Genomic DNA, 16,928 nt, shown 5'->3' on the forward strand with positions numbered 1-16,928 from the left:
GAGGCAAGGCAGCTCTGCCACAAACTTGCTGTGTGACCTCTGGCGAGACCCCCAGCCTCTCTGAGGCCCAATTTCCGCACGCGGGAAACAGGCATGATACTAATATCAATGGTCAAAGTGCTGCGTCAAAGATTCTACAAGATAATGCCCGTGGAAGTGCCTGCCCGAGGGAGGCGCGGGGGCAGAGTGACAAGCACCATGGGCCTGGGGGACAGGAAGCATCGAGTTCGAATCCTGACCAGCCATTTACCAACGGGCTGCCGGGATCTCCGCAGGAGCACGCTGCGAGCACAGCACAGAGGCACACGAACTCAAGGCCACAACGGTGGGGCACACGGCAGTCAGTGTGCAGCTGCAGCCCCGCCCGGGCTCTGGCCCCCCCTAAGGGGTGGGTCCCAGGCAGCCGGGCCCCAGGGCCCTGGGGTGCGCGGGCTCTGGGGTTGTGCAGGAGGCAGGGGCTCTGCCCGGAATCCCGGGCTGGCGGCCTCTCTCCCCTCCCTCTCCACACTTGGCAAAGGCATTTCCTCCTTCCCGGGGCCCGCGGGTCGAGTTTCCACCCAGATGGAAAGTCCCACCCAGGGGCCCCCAAGGAGAGCTCACCATGGAAACTCCACGGGGTGCCCGCCAGACACAGGGGCAAGTGGCCACTGGCAGGCCTTACGGGGGCCAGGCCACAGTCCTGCCAACCTGGAGGGGAGGGGACAGGAGGGGGCTCCAGCTGGACTTCTCTCAGGCACAGGCAACGTCCACACACACGCAAAGCAAAGGGTGGGTGAGCCTGAGCGTGTCGGGTCTGTGTGTGCATTTAGGCTTGTGTGTGTGTGGAAAGACCCTGAATTAGGAGCCCGGCCCTGAGTCCTCCTAACCTTTCTGAGCCTCAGTTTCCCTGACTGTGCCTCTCCTGGAGGCTGGATTCTACTCAGATAAAATGAGTCAATATGATACTCCCGTAAAAAGTGAGCAAGGGGTGGGTACAGCCGATGAAACCCCCAGGCTCAACCACACCAACCACAGCCAGATGACAGCCTGGGCAGAGGAGGAGGGGACACGGTGGGCCAGTGTCTCCCGAGCTGCTGAGCTCAAAACACAAGGATGGAAACAGAGCTTCCCAAACCGCATTCCAAGACTCCATGAGTTGGGGAGAGGTGGTCCTCAAAGAGGGGCGGGGGTGGTCAAAAGCATTTGAAGAGCTCTCCTCCAGACTCACAGCCACCACTGGCAGAGCAGGGACTCTTTCCGGTCCTGCATTCAAGAAACCCACTTGAGTGCCTTTAACCAGGCACTTAGGAAAGTAACCTGAGCAGCTGCCCCAGGATGCGCCCGGCAGAGGCGGCCTCGTCCTCGCCCAGCTCCCTCCAGGCCGCCCTGCTGTAACTCCACGACTGTGCTGTGCACTTAGGCCCTGAGCACTCTTCCAGGGTCAATTTAAGAAAGAACTCTAGGAAAGATGTTTCTGTATCGTGTGCCAGATTGTTACTGAGACACTGCCTGTTGTTTGTTCAATGATTAATGAGGATCCGCACAGTAAATTCCTCAACATTCAGCGCCAGGGAAAAACGTTCGTCTGTCCCAAGGACTTGAATCAGACAGAGGCAGCCACACTGCCCTTCACCATATTTCTCTTTTGGCCTAGGCTGCCAGGAAGCTCACCGGCATAGTGACCCTTACCTTAGGCTTCTGACGTAATGAGTTTTTTCATCGATTTTTTTAGCTGCCCAATGACACATGGGCCACCTCATCTCATTTTATTAATAATCACCAGGGCTGGCATTTACTGGGTGCTTGCTGTGTGCCAGGCACTGTGCTGAACACGTGTCTTCTATGCTCTCACATGTCCTTATAACAGTGAACAAGGTAGGGCATCAGGACCCCCACTTTACAGAGCAGGAGACTGAGCCCAGGAGGGTGGACTTGCGTCAGCCCATCCTCACAGCCAGTGAGCTAACAGCGGCACTGGGGTGTCCACCTACTTGTGGTCTCCTCACTCCAGGATGTGAGTCCTGGGGGCAACGACACCACTGTGTCATTGTGGCCTAGTGTGACACGAACAGATAATTATATCATGAACAAATCGGTGGTGAATCCGGGATTGAAACACAGCTCTGTTTGCTTCAAAACTCACACTCTGATCCCTGTCTTTCTAGTCCTTAGGGCTGGTAAACCTAACCCTCACCTTAGCTGTACCCCTAACCCTAACAGTAAATCTAAGCTCACTTCAAGCACAATCTCAGATGAATTAACTGATAACCAATCCAGTGCCCCCGGCCCGGCCTTGCCCTCAGCTCTGCGGGGCGAGCACTGTGCCCACAGAGGCTCGGGGACCAGAAGCACGGCCTCCCTGCGCAGATGGGGGGAACACGTGGGGTCTGCGGCAGGGAGAGATCAGTGGGACAGAGGTCAGGTTTCCCCTCCTGGGAAGCTGGGCAGGCCTGAGCAGGACAGGCCGGGAGCGGTGGACAGGGGAGCAGGCCTGCCGGGCTGACCCCGCTCACAGAAGTGGCTGGTCTGGCCTGCGAGGGCCAGCCCAGCGGGCAGGGAGGAGATGCCCTGCCCCGCTTCCTGCCCAGTTGCGCTGGCCAGGAGCCCCGCAGCCAGCACAGGAAATAACAGGGGCCCCCAGAGGCCGCCCAGGCAGGCGGCTCCGAGGCCGCCCGGGGAGGGAAGGAGGCCATTGTCGGCCTTTGTTTCAGTTTCCCCAGCATTGCCCGGGCTCCAGGAGCCCCTGGGAGCTAACAAAGCCTTCCTTCGCCCCACAGCTGCCCAGCCTCCCCCAGCCTGACCCTGGGGACAGGCCCACCGGGCCCCTGGGTTCTTAAAGTGGCAGGTGCAGAGTGGAAATGAAGTCATGTCCAAGTTGGGGGGTGGGGGACACGTGGGGGCCAGAGCAGGCCGGGCAAGTGGACAGACAGACGGGCGCTGGGGTCCATGTTTGCACCCGGTTCAGCCCAGCACTGGGTCCAACAGCAGGGGTGCGAATCTCTGGATGGAAAGAAAGTCTGAGGCCCTGAGGGTAAGACAAAGAAACCAAAGAAAGAAAATGGAGAGCAAGGAGACAACCTGGACACCCTGAGGCCCACCTGGGCAGGGGAGCCATCCTCATCCTTGAAGAGAGACATCCCAGAAGAAGCTTTTTCTGCTCTTCTGCAAGCTGAGGGCGGTGGATGGTTGTGTGGTACGTGTCTCTGTACGTGTGCTTGTTTGCAAGTGTATGCATATGTGTACTGTGTACGTGTGGGCACGTGTGAGCACACTCATATACGCATGTGTGTGCATCTGTGTGTGAATGTATATGCACATGTGCTTATGTTTGTGAGCAAGTGTACATGTGTGTGTTGTATGTGCACGTGCACACACGCACAATGACTGTGAGTTTACACATCACTGCTGAAGAGCACCCTCGGGCTGTGCCCATCAGCCGTCGCTATTCCCACACTGGCGCTGCAGCCTCTCACTAGTGGTGTGTTACTATCATGACCTCATTAGGGCTCTTAGCACATCCCGTGTATGGCACTCCACAAAGACATGGTGTATCTCCACAGAGTCCCAGTCACTATGAATCAGCAACTAGAGAGTGGGCCTGAGACTCAGACAAAATCAACCCAAGTTCAAATCCCTGCTCCGGCCTGACCAACTGTGAAACCCGGCACCAGCCAGTCTCTCAGCCTCTCTGAGCCACGGTTGCTCATCTGTGCAATGGGAACGATACTTCTGACCACCCGTGGTTAAGGAGGGTTGAATGAGTTATGCATGTCGGGGCCACAGGCCCCTGCCTGACACCAGTGACTGCTCACTAGATGGTTATTATTTTTGTATTGTTACTGTTATTACAGTTGCTTGAAATAATAGCTCATTGCTGAGAATACAACAGTGAGCAGAATAGGGCCTGCCCTGTCTCCACAAGCTTGTAGGTTTACAAAGCATGTAGCCCAGAGAAGTTGAATAGTATAAGCAAAACTGTATCCTACGTACTGGATTTAGTATCAGTGTGATGTGCTAACTACTACCCAGTATGGCCAGCAGCCATCAGTCACAGCAATCAACCACGACAAAGGAAAACAATTATCAGTGTGGACAAAATCATGGTTTTTTGAACCAGACAGGCATCAGTTAGCCAGGTTCAGCCTAATACACACATGGAGTGTGTGTGTGTGTGTGTGTGTGTGTGTGTGTGTGTGTGTGTATACGCACCCACACCTGCCTGCACGCTCAAGGATTTTTAGAGAATTTTAGCTGAGAGGACAACAGCCTAGAGCAGGACACTGGCTGACGAGGTGCTGACCATACCCAGCCCAGGAACTGGGCCCTGCAGAGTGCCCACCCAGGAAGCCAGGACCAGCCAGGCTTGGCCAAAAGACGCTGGCCATTTCCTACTGGGTGCTGACCCACGGCTACACAGTCGGTGCACCAAGCCCTACCCAGGGAAGGAGCCTGATCACGTGACTCAAAGGCAAAGGAGTCCTCTTTGCCTTTCAGAGCAGACCCTGCCCACCAGCCCCCTCCACCCCCCAGCCCCACCCAGCTTTCTCCGGTTGGGAAACAAGCAGCAACCCATCAAGCAGGGTCAGCACGAGTGAGGATGGTCCCCTGAGGACTCGGTTCCACGCCAACCCTGCACGAGGGTGAAGGCGAGAGGGCCCTGCCCACCATAGCGCTGTCTAGAGGCTGCCAGTCAAGACCAGAGCAAGGAGGAGGGACGGCCCATCTGAGCCTGCTCTGTTGCTGCACAGATCCAGGCTCAGAGCTGAGCTCCCGTCCAAGCTTCCCTAGATGTGTTATCAACAGCAAGAATAAACGTGCAGAGCATCACTGCCACCCCAGGGGGCCAAGGCTAACCCAGCCTTGGGGCTAAGGCTAACCCACCCTCGGGGCTAAGGCTAACCCAGCCTCGGGGCTAAGGCTAACCCAGCCTCGGGGCTAAGGCTAACCCACCCTCGGGGCTAAGGCTAACCCAGCCTTGGGGCTAAGGCTAACCCATGTGGATTCCCTCATATAATCCTCACAATGGCCCCAGGAAGTAGGACGATTATCCCCATTTCAGATGAGGAAGTGGAAGCATAGAGAGGTTAAGTAACTTACTCAAGGTCACACAGCTAATACGTATCCTGACCTCAAACCCAATTCCTGCTCTTAACAAAGTGAACAAAAATCTGGCCCTGAACTGCCAGGGCCAAATACAGACAAAGAGGCAGAAGGGAAGTTCTCCATCTTGGCAAACATTTGCCAGGTACCTGCCAGTTGCCACGCCAGGGCTGGGCTCTGGGAACACAGAGAATCAAACACGGTCACTGCCTCAAGGAGCAAGCAGAGCAGCAAGGGAACTGGGCACATACACAAGGAACAACATAACCAAGCAGAGGGCAGTGAGGGCCAGGATCAGGGCGGCCGCCCCAGGCTCAGGGGTGCAAAGGAAGGCACAGTAATTGTGGCAGGGCTATCATGGTACACTTCCTGGAGGAGGTGTCATTTGGGCTAAGCTTCGAAGAATGAGCTGCATAGGCAGAGGGCCCAGCCAGAGCAAAGGCCCAGGGGAGCAGGCAAGAGGGCTAAACTCATCACACCCTCTAAGTCCGCGCTGCTCAGGGTGGGGTACAGGCAGCAGCACCACCACCCTGGAGCTGGTTAGAAATGCAGACGCTCAGGCCCCACCCAGACCTGCTGAGTCAGAATCTACTTTAACAAGACGGCCAGATTTGCTTGCATGTTCAAGTTTGAGCAGCGCTGGCGTAAACCACCCTGGGATGCACAAGGCTGGGCAACATGGCGAGACCTCCCCAAAGTCAGGAGGAGCAACATCACCATCACACCCACACACGCACCCACACACGCCTGACTGCAGCCCTGCTCACAGCCAGGCCTCAAGTCACCAAAGAACTTCCACCATCCACCCGCGGGGTCCTCGGGCCTTCGGGAGGGGCTGACACCACAGCGTCCTCGCTGTCCTCAGGGAGCACCCAGGCTTGGAGAATGGAGGACCAGCGTCTCCCATTACAGTCGCATTACGGACGTCCCCTGGAAACCCAACAGCATCAGGGGAGGAGAAGGGGGACACCGGGCTTGCTGGGGTGAACAGCCCCAAATCAGGGGGGCTGCGAGCCGGTGACCACAGTGCAGAGCAGGGGCACAGTGACAGAGCACTTGCTGCCCGCTAGGCTCCGGGCACAGGACCAATGACACGGAGCCCCTGCCTCCAAGGAAGCCCCAAGTTCCCCCGGAGAGGTGAAAATCGGCAAGACAACCCACACTGCACGGACGTGAAACCACTCACCAGGCTTGAGGGCAAGGGACAAAGGAGTCAGGAGAGACACCACACACGCATGCACACGTGTGCGTGGCAGACACCACACAGAAGAAGTGATGTGGAGTGCAGCCCGGCGGGGCCTGGCTGGTCCAGGGCCAGAGGAAAGGGTGGGCAGGAAACGCCACATCCCCCTTGGAGAACTGGTCCAGGGCAGCTCCAGGGACCCAGGATGCCACATCGAGGCAGAGCTGTGGCACCTGGGCACACACACGCATGCACGCACACCAGCGCACGCCTCCATGGGCACACAGGACGCGGACGCCCTACCTCGTGGGCTGCTCACCATGGTAACAGAGTGGCCACCTCTCCGCTCCAGTCACCACCTGGAGGTTTCCGAGGCCTCCTGTGCCGGGAAGCGGCTCTAACAAAGGCGCAGCCCAGGCCAGCTGGGCCGGGGGTCCTGGGGCAGACCAGCCGGCGCATGCCTGCCACGCTCCCCCGGTGAGCTCGGGGCCACCGCGGCTGCCTACCCAGCCTGCCTGGCTCCACTCAGCTCAGCTCCCCACAGACGCCCCCGCCGAGCTAATGAGAAACTCCCCAGCCGGCCCCACATAAAAATGCATTCCATAAGTTTTTAAAATGCTAGGAAATTCTACATCTATTCAGGACTTTTCTGCTTCTTGAAAATGTCCCCGCGTTGAGACGACTGGGGTGGGGCTCAAGTACCAGCCAGGCCAGCCGGAGCCAAGGGCCTGGGCGGCTTCTGCCGGCGACCCCCGGGACCACGGCGGGAGGGGTCGGGACATCCTCACTGAGGGGCCCAGGGCAGAGGGCCGCTCAGGAAAGGATTCAAGGTGAAGAACCCTGGGAGGAGGTGGGGAGAGAGGGGATGGGACGGGCTCTCCAGCCTTGATTTGAGGATTACAGGAAAAAGTTAAAAGGTGCTGGGAGCCCCTTAGAAAAACCAAAGAGAAAAAGACCACCTACACGAAGATGCTGGTCACGGCACTATTTACAAGAGCCCGAACTAAAAGCCGTCCAAACCTCCAACAGGGCAGGGGCAGTTAAGAAAATGAACGCCCACCCACCCAACGAGCCGGAGGCAGCTACGAAGACAGAAGATGTGTGGGTCCAGGGTCACCTGAAGCTCAGGGCTAACGGGGGGCTACACGGAGCCCACCGGCACATTCACCCTGGACGTCATCCAGGTAGAGGGTTTGTTTCTACACAGATGGAGCTTGAAAGGGGGCTGAGAGGCATGTAAATAGCAAGTGTGTAGAAGCGCAAGGTTGTGGGTGGAGTTTCTGGGAAGTAGTTGAAATAATAAATACCTGCTCTAAGAAAACACAGGCGGGTGGGGAGGCGGCCCTGAGAAGGTTCAGGAGCGCAGGCCGGGCCGCACGGAGGGGCCCCAGGCTCCAGGACCATTCCGCCCACTTCACTAGTCAAAATGTGGAGGTGACGGGCTGCAGGGTGAGGAAGCTGACCCCCTTGTCAGGAGTGCGGACACCGACCCCTCTCCCTACCCTCCTTATCCAGAACCTGGTTAAAAGGAAAATGAAAGGCTTCCAGCTCCCCTCCTCAAGGACACCAGATAGCCAGACGCCGCTGTAATCCCCCACCTGAGCAGGTCCCAGAGCCTGCAGCCTTGACGCCGGCCTCCCCCGGCAAACCACGCCCATGCCCAACCCATGTACGGTCATGAGCAGGGGCCCAGGGGAGGTGGGCTGGGGTCAGGTGGGCGTGAGTCCCCACAGAGAGCCTGGCCCACGCTGTTGTCCAGGCCTGGCCTTTGAAGATGGGAAACGTGCGCAAGGCCTTCAAAACATGCCCCTCCTCCCCTTCCAGGCAGCAAACCAGGAGGCCTGGCCCTGGTTAGACTCCTCCATCTGACCCAGGAGGAACCTGGGCACAGAGCTGCCCCCCTCACCAAGCCTCTGGGTGCCCTCTAAAATGGAGGGCCTGGACCAACATTCTCACAGGCAGGTCTGCCATTTACAGTTTGGGTGCTGCATTCATGCATGAGCTGCCCGGGTTCAAACCCCGGTTCTGCCGCTTCCTGGCTGTGTGACCTTGAAGCAAATCACTAGCATCTCTGTGCCTCAGTGTCTATATATGAAAAGCACCAAGAAGGAGACCTGGCTCCTAGAAGCAGGTCATATGTGGGAGTGATGGTTCCATTAACCGGGGCAATGAGATCTGTTACATGGCAAAAAAGCCTGCAACTCTGACCACACCAGTCAGGTCTCAGGCTGCTGAGCCATGGTAAACCACTGGTCACATCGAGCGCTTCTCTCCAACCACTAAGTGCATCCGTCACCATGCCAGAAATAAACGTGGCTAACCTGCCCAGGCATTGACAATGAGCATTTGTTAACAAATTCACTGTTTCCCATCTCCAGACTGCCCTCAGATCCTCCTCCCACTGCATCCTCAGCTTGGTCTGGAGCAGCCATGTTGGAAGGAAGCCCAATCTTCCTGAAACTCGGCCTGGAGAGGCAGGTGACATGGGTGAGACTGACTACACAGCTACACAGAGACGAGCCCTTCAGCTCCCAGCTCACACTCAGTGACCAGGGGAGGAAGGCACACTCAGTGTGGCTGGGCTGGTTGCCTGAAACCCCACAGCGTAGGGCTCACCATCACCCTGGCACCTGCCACTCAGAGACCTCGTTCCAAAGGGCCTCATTCCAAAAGGAAGAGAGAGGCAGCGCTGAAGGGAGGATGGGCCTCCTCGCTGAGGGGGCTGGGGGACAAAGGGACAGAGAGGCCTGGAACATCAAGCTTAAGCAGTGGCCCCTCGGTAAAGCCACACTTAGTAACCTCCTAATTGGTGGCCGGGCTGGAACCAGCTGGCAGAAGGACTTCTTTGGCCTGAACAATGCTTTTCAAAAATATGAGTTGTCCAAAATGAGATACCACTTCACATCTAAGAAGGCTAGAATCAAAAAAAAAGGGGAGGAGAGAGATAACAAGTGTTAGCAAGAATGTGGAGAAATTGGAACCCTCATCTACCGCTGGTGGGGATGTGAAATGGTGCAGCTGTGGAAAACAGTTCAGTGGTTCCCCAAAAACTTAAACACAGAACTACCATATGACCCAGCATTGCCACTCCTAGGTATATGCCCCAAAATTGAAAACAAGTGTTCAAACAAAACCTCACACACAAGAGTTCATAGCAGCGCTATTCACAGTAGCCAAAAGGTGAAAACAATGTCCATTAACAGACGAATGGATAAACAAAATGTGCTCCATCTGTACAGTGGAATATTATTCAGCCATAAAAAGGAATGAGGGACTGATTCAGGTACAACACGGATATAAAGTCAATAAAGACAACAGATTATATGATTCCATTTCTACAAAATGTCCAGAATAGACAAATGTACAGAGACAGAAAGCAGACTAGTGGTTGCTGAGGGCTGGGGATGATGGAGGATAGGGCACAACACCAAAAGGGTACAGGTTTATTTCTGAGGTCATGAAAATCTCTTACGTTGACTATGGTGATGGTGGCACACATCTCTGAATACACTAAAATTCATTGAATTGTACACTTTAAACGGATGAATGGTATGACATGTAAGTTATATCTCAATAATCTGATGATTTCACATGAAAGTCCAGCTTTCTGGCTTCTCTCTCTTTTTTTTTTTTTTTTTTGTGAGGAAGATCAGCCCTGAGCTAACATCCGTGTTAATCCTCCTCTTTTTTCTGAGGAGGACGGGCTCTGAGCTAACATCTATTGCCAATCCTCCTCCTTTTTTTCCCCACAGCCCCAGTAGATAGTTGTATGTCATAGCTGCACATCCTTCTAGTTGCTGTATGTGGGACGCGGCCTCAGCATGGCCGGAGAAGCGGTGCGTCAGTGCGCGCCCGGGATCCGAAGCCGGGCCGCCAGTAGCGGAGCGCACGCACTTAACCACTAAGCCATGGGGCCGGCCCTGGCTTCTCTTAAAAACTCAGAAGATCTGGCCATTCTGGGCCCAGGCACAATGGGCTGGCGCTGAGGGCCGGCTGCCCCAGCAGGGCCTGTGCCGCAGTTTACCGCAGCCCCTCCCCAACCCCCAGCCCCCCAGGGTGGGCCTTTGAGCTCGGGGTCCCTGGGCCCTTCCACACTTCTGTGGAGTTCAAACCCCTGGCCTGGCAAGGTGGGGAGAAGAGGAGGCTGGGGAAATCTGTGGACTCCCCTGAAATTTCACGCCCAACGCTCAGTGTGTTTGGGAAGAAAATCCACACGTTTCCATGGGAGGCTCAAAGGCATCTGTAGCTCAAAACAGGTTAAGAATTTCTCCGGCTTAAATTGTCTCATTATTGATTCATCAATACCTTCTTGCCCCCTCATCTCCCATTTTATGGATATGAAAAATCAGGATCCAATGGGAAATGATTTAAAATCCCACATCTACTGGTCACCCCCATACTCGGCTCTGAACACAGTGCTCCTTCCCCCGTCTCTGCTGTCAGCAGCCCTGCATCTACCAGCTGAGAGGTAAGAGTGGGCTGTACTCCCTCCTCCCGCGACCCCCTGGCCAGGCCGGAGAAGACTGCTGTGAGCTGATCATTTTGCTCCCCTCCCTGCCAGGCCAGGCCAACTTTCCATCACTGTCAGGGCCCCACCTCGAGGGCATAGACAGAGCAGGCCAGGTTGTGTCTGGGGTGGTGGCTATAGGGTTCCCAGGAGCAAGGGAGGCCAGGGGTGAGCACGGAGCATGCTGTGGGTTCTGCTTCTTTATTGGAGTTCTCCATCACACTCCCAGAGCCAGGGGGAAGTGGGGAGAAGGCACAGTGCAAAGCTTGCACCCCTGGCTGGCTGGGCCCCGCAGAGAGGAGCTGCCCATGCCTGCAGCTCTGCACTCCTCTCGGTAAAGTGCTCTCAGCCCACCCTGTTCACCTCACCCTGCATTCCTCTGGTCTGATGAGTCAAAGACCGTCCGTGGCCACCTTGGGTCCTGTACCACCAGGGACCTTCCCAAAGCCCCCAGGATGCGCGCCTTCAGGTCTCCGCTCAGCGGCCCACCCCCCAGTGCCAGGCAGTGCAGAAGTTAAACCCCAGGCTCTGCCTGCAGGCAGACTTGGGTTCGAGTCCCTGCTCCACAGCTCGCTGGCTGGAGACCGTGGATCCACAACTGTCCCGCTCCAAGCCTCCTTCCCTCGTCCGCCAAATGAGGATGGCAATTCTCAGTAGCAGTGCCAAGGGCAGCGTGGGGAGGCTTTGCTCCCCCATAATCTTCCTTGGCACCTGCCCCCATTCTCTGACACAGCCAAGTGACATTTTCTCAGCTTAATGGAAAACATTATACTAAAGCAGCTTCAACCAGGCCTTTGGCCCTGTCCTCCACCAGATGGCTGCCCCTCAACCAGCCTGTGCAGAAATTCTGGAGTTGCTGCTGGAAACAGCACCCACCTTGTAAGATAAGACCATCACGATGGCTCAATGAGATACTGTAGGTGAAGCATTTGCTCCTCACCTGGCACATACCTAGGAAGTACTCAATAACTGTGACATCAGCCATGTCCAGGGCGGCCTCCCAAAGTGACTTCATCCTGCCACCCAGGATTTGAGCCATCTCACAAGCCCTGTGCTCAGGGAATACACGCTGACTCTAATAGCCCAAGCCCAACAAAATTGGGAAGGAAAATTTATCACATGCATGCACTGTAAAAAGTCATCAGAACTGGGCCAAAGAAAACAAAACAATCCATTGCCTGGCACGGATTCTCCAATGCCCGGGATGCTTTGCCCTCTCTTTCCCCATCTCTGAGCAGACAGTCCACAGCTGACTGGCACCACGGAGTCCCCGAGGGCCAGAGGCACTCACAAGGAGTCGTGCATCTCTTCCTGCACACACGTACGGGGCATGCTCAGCCTCTTGCTGGAAACTGGCAAATCTCACAACCTCCGGCACCCCCGAACGCCCCAGAGGGGCCCGAAGGCTGGGCAGTCCACTGTGCAATCAGAGAACTGCAGACCAGCAGGCCCCACACAGCCCCGTGGTATCGCAGATACGTCACGGCCTTAGGGATGCAGCCCAGGCGCCCGACGCCCCTGCCCAGGGCTCTGCATCCACACTGCCACTGCCAGGGCTCTCCCTGTACCCACTGCTGTCCCCGTCTGTCCTCACTGCCTCTGGCACCCCTGGGAAAGCAGTGGGAGGGAGGACCTTATATGGACATCACCAGGTTGGGTGCTTTCCTGGTGCGGGGCTTTGGAGCACAGTGGGGATCCTCTTCAGAGTTGGCAGCAAGCCTGAGCACATGCACCCCCACATCTGTCAGGATACCTGGATGAGACATGGAGCTTTATAGTCTCACTGTGTTTCCTGCAACCATGGGGAGGGCATCTCCCCTGCACAGAAGGAGGCAGGACAGGGGCCACGCAGCCCCTCCCCCATCCTCCCCAGTGTGGACCCCAGCCTGTCCCAACCCTGGACTCTCCTCCTGAGAATTTGAGCAACCCCCTATTCTGGCTTCAACAAGGCCTTTCCCGTGAAGAGAGCCCCTGTCACCAGGGGCCAGGCACCTATAGACACAACAGTGCCGAAGCCTGGGTCAACAAGGACCCTTTGGACTCTCCAAGCAGCGTCCAGATCCTGCTGCAAAGAGCACTAGACCCAGAGTCCAAGAAGCTGGGTTCGAGGGCTGGCGCTTCACTCCCCTTCTCTCCAATCTATTCCAGCATTTCCCAAATTTCAGTCATTTGTGAACCATCTTCACGATTTTTGCTGAATCCAAGCATTATATACCATTACTTAAAACTGCGTCAACTCAATTTTCACACTTCAATAGCTTTAGCATCATCTTAAGTCACAAATGGCCATAAAAATCACAAATTCGATGTGTAACCATTCAGTTGAATGTCAAATGTTCACACGCTCCCACCTAACACCACCTTTCTGGAACTACTGACCCAGAGCAAACCTCTCTCTTCGCCTCAGTTTCCACGTCTGTAAGAGGAAGAGGGGGACTAAATGACTCCCTTGTAGGTCTCCTTGGGCCCAAGATTCTACACGACTGGACCGGCTCCGGCTCCCCCTCCTCCTCCTGACCAGCCAGAGCCAGCTGGTCAGGATCCTGGGACAGGGGACAAGGCAGGAGAGCCCAGCGCCTGCCGGACAGTGAGCCAGCACCCCATTGCCAAGGGGGGGTGCCGGCCGGATGCAGAGCAAACAGGAGAGCCGTGCCCTCCACTCAGGAGCTGGCAATAACCCCAAAGCCAGTTGCAACCCCAAGCTCCAGGGGTGGCTCCAAATTATAGGACTTTACAGTTAGAAAAACCTCACTCAGCTGCCTCTTCTTACAGCTGGAGAAACTGAGGCTCAGAGAAGGAGCTAATGCAAGGGCAGAACTGAGCAGAAAACCCAAGTCCCCTAAATGCCAAGTTACCCGCATCACCCCACAAGGCTACGCTCCCACCAGTCTCAGCTTCCCCCATCACCTCCCCCCAGAGGCAGGGACTCCGGTCTGCAGCCTGAGAACGCAAAGCAGCCCCTTCCAGGAAGGGAAATACAGGAATTCTGATTTCAACTGGAGATAAACATCCTACTAAAGGGGCCTTTATGCAATTAGACTGGAATGGCTGTGCAGCGGCACCCATGGCAGGGAGCTTCAAGCCTATGTGGTGGGGGCATCGTGACCCATCTGAATGTGCCCACACGAAGGAAACGCAGCCCCAGGAGAATAAGGGCATATTAGTCTCCGTGTGTAATAGATTTTATCAACCATATGGAACTGATATAAAAATCACGTTGCAGGGGGTAGTCTGGACTGGAGACAGGAAGGTGACACGAAGAATATGATTTCCATAACCAGCTGGGTGGCTTTCTGAGTTCCTAAGCCAGCCCCCCGGGCTCCCCAGCAACTGTCCCACCAGCCCCAGGCATTTACCTGATGCTGTCACGGAGGAATCCCAGGCGAGCGAGAAGTCCGAGGCCTCCCCCTCTTCAACTGAAAGAGAGAACAGAGAGGGTCCTGTGAGTTTTGAAGCTGTACAAACAGGTCCTCAGGGTGGGGCGCAGGGCAAGGAAGAAGGATCGCTTGGGGGGGTCCTTATAAGACCCATGATGGGGGTGAAGGGGCAAAGCCGACCAAGAGGCCTTGCGTAGTTTCACAGAGATGTAAAATAACCAGAATAAAACGTGAACAGCAAGTAAGTGCCATGGGTTCCCCATCCCTGTGCCCCTGGCAGACATCATGAATCAATCACAGCACTGTCTCGAACCGGACGCAGCATCCGAATCTTTCTCTACACAGTGCTACAGGCCTTTACTATCTGTAATCAGTCTCCACTTGAGATGAAGCCATTTGCTGCTCTCAGGAACAGAGTGAAGACTCAGACCCCTCCCTGATCCCTCAGGCCTCGTCCTGCTACCAAGAGCCCTTTAGACCACACTGAGATGTGAGGGCTTTCCCTATTATTCCAAGAAACAAACAAGGTCACCCTTAGAGGTTGGCGAATCATGGGGTGCTATTCTCCACACTGACACCTGACCCCCAGACAGACCTCAGGACATGTTGAGGTCGACTCTCCCGTGGTCAGCAGCCGTGGGCTGGTGACAGCAGAAAGCAAGTCACCTCTCCACCCCAGAGCCCACAGAACGAGGCTGGGGGGCATGCGGTATCCCCACCACCCCACACCCCAGCATGTGAGGCCAGGCTGGTGGAGATGGAGGCCATGCACTAGGAGAACACGGAGGAAACTCTATACAGCGTAATAAAGCTCTCGTCCTGGAATTAATCCCAGTCTGGGGCATGTAATAATGTTAAAGCTGGGTTATGGACTTCGTAAAATGGAACTCTGTTTAAGCCGAAAATGTGCAGGCACAGTATTTTTCAGATTTAACGAGCTCTGAAGTTCTACACGTGCGCAGGCTGAAGCTACCACGTCCCGCCCCGTTCTCTTCACACCATCACTGTCTCTACACGGGAACACTGTGAGCTGGGCGCTGTGCTGAGTGCTTCTCAGGCACTACTCCGTTTAATCCCGGTCAACAGACTCGCAGAGAGGTGGCGTGACGTGCCTGAGGTCTTACAGCCAGAAAGAGTCCGTGCAGAGTTTGGGCTGAAACCCAGGATTGTCTGTCTCGACGACTGCTCCTGAACACACTGTATACTGAGGCCCAGAGGATGCTGTCCGGTATCCTAGCAACTCGGGACTGGAAAGCAGGAACCCCAACGCGACCTGCGGAAGGCAGGCACCCGGCGCGCCGGGCAGCCGAGAGGCTAGACTAGCGAGCAGGCTGGTTTGTGATCAGATATCGGGTTCAAATCCTGATTCTGCCTCTAACTAGCTGTAACACCCTGAGCAAATTATTAAACTCTGGACTTCCATTTTTCCGTCTCAAAAATGGAGGTAATAATGGTACCCAAGCCAAAGGGTTGTTGGGAGGATGCAATGGGCTGATGGCTGTCGTGTGCTGGAACAGTGGCCCAAGCACTCAGGCGGCATTGGTGCCACGCCGGGGACAGCTCTCGGAATCCACCAGTCCTTTATCATCTACCCTGGGTCTCGCTCCTCCACCAGAGCCTCGCAGAACGTGTTTTCTCTGAACCCTCAGGCACAGCGCGCCCAAGAGGGGACATCCACGTCAACGAGCAACAGGCCGAGGAATGCTAACAAAGTGCTCCCTCTTTTCCAAGTTTGCATCCTGAGCATAGAAACTCAGAATCAAGACAACGAAATGCAGAGACCATCTGGGCTGGGACCGAAGCCCTTGTTTTACTTAGCTAGTTACAGCTGGGTGGGTTTTCAACTGTGCAGCTTTGTAAATAGGAATCTAGACATCGCGTCAAACAAAACTGATATTACTCACTAAGCTGATTCCAATCAGACAGCCTCCGAAACAGGCGGATAATGCTCAAAGCCATCAGGAGCAAGCCAGGCACGAAAGGAGTTGTTCACAGCTTCCATCGCCACACTTGAAAATCAGCGTCCTTCACATCCCATCATTTCCTTATTTGAATATACATATATATCTTGATGCTATTATGAGGTTGCTGCCAATTTGTAAGGGCCCATGCTGCCACTTTGTCGGACATCTTCAACAAGGTCTGCGTGGGTCCCCAGACCTTGTCAACCATGGGTACCAGGACATCCATGCAGGACCCTAGCCCCACCTCGGTCCTTAGTGCACTCCGGGTATCAGGACAAACAGCCCCCACATGTAGGCCCACTCAATGCTCTTTGGTTGAAAAGTGTGACCTCCAAGTCATTGAACTGGAGGATGTCCCCAAGATGCCAAATCCTTCCTGCCCTAAGATCTGGCTTCAGCCGTCGTGGGAAGGAGAATGTGAAAACATGCACCACTGTGGAGCTCGGGGGAGTATTCAAGGCTCCGTTCCTGGGTACAACAAGCCGCAGAGGCGGGAAGAGGAGAGTAATCTGGGGCCGGCTGGCTGCGGAAGTTCAAAGTGGCAGGCATCACTACGGGCAAGTGGCTGCATCACACAACAGCCATCTCCAGACCCACATCCCCACAGTGAGGGGCCTAGTGACCTGGGCATCAACGAATTTCCTACAACTGCTGGCATTCACCCCACTAACATCCCATCCCCTGGCCCGCATCTTGTTGTTGAAGGTATAATCACACCATCTTTTACGCATTCCCGATGAGAAAAAGTAATGCCCAACCCCACCACCACCACCACCATCAGAGCCCTGTGCTACCCGACACTGAGAGTGAACAGGCTC

General features: G+C 55.5%; 1 protein-coding gene across 1 annotated transcript in view; it reads right to left on the reverse strand.

The window, feature by feature from the left end:
* Positions 1 to 16,928, reverse strand: part of ZNF423 (zinc finger protein 423) — a 321,581-nt gene that overhangs the window by 250,111 nt on the left and 54,542 nt on the right. The window contains exon 2 of the mRNA XM_058527768.1: positions 14,126 to 14,185. Coding sequence (XP_058383751.1) covers positions 14,126 to 14,185 — 60 coding nt within the window. The remainder of the gene's footprint in view (positions 1 to 14,125; positions 14,186 to 16,928) is intronic.

Source organism: Diceros bicornis, chromosome 32, assembly GCF_020826845.1.
Source record: "Diceros bicornis minor isolate mBicDic1 chromosome 32, mDicBic1.mat.cur, whole genome shotgun sequence".
Lineage (NCBI taxonomy): Eukaryota > Metazoa > Chordata > Mammalia > Perissodactyla > Rhinocerotidae > Diceros > Diceros bicornis.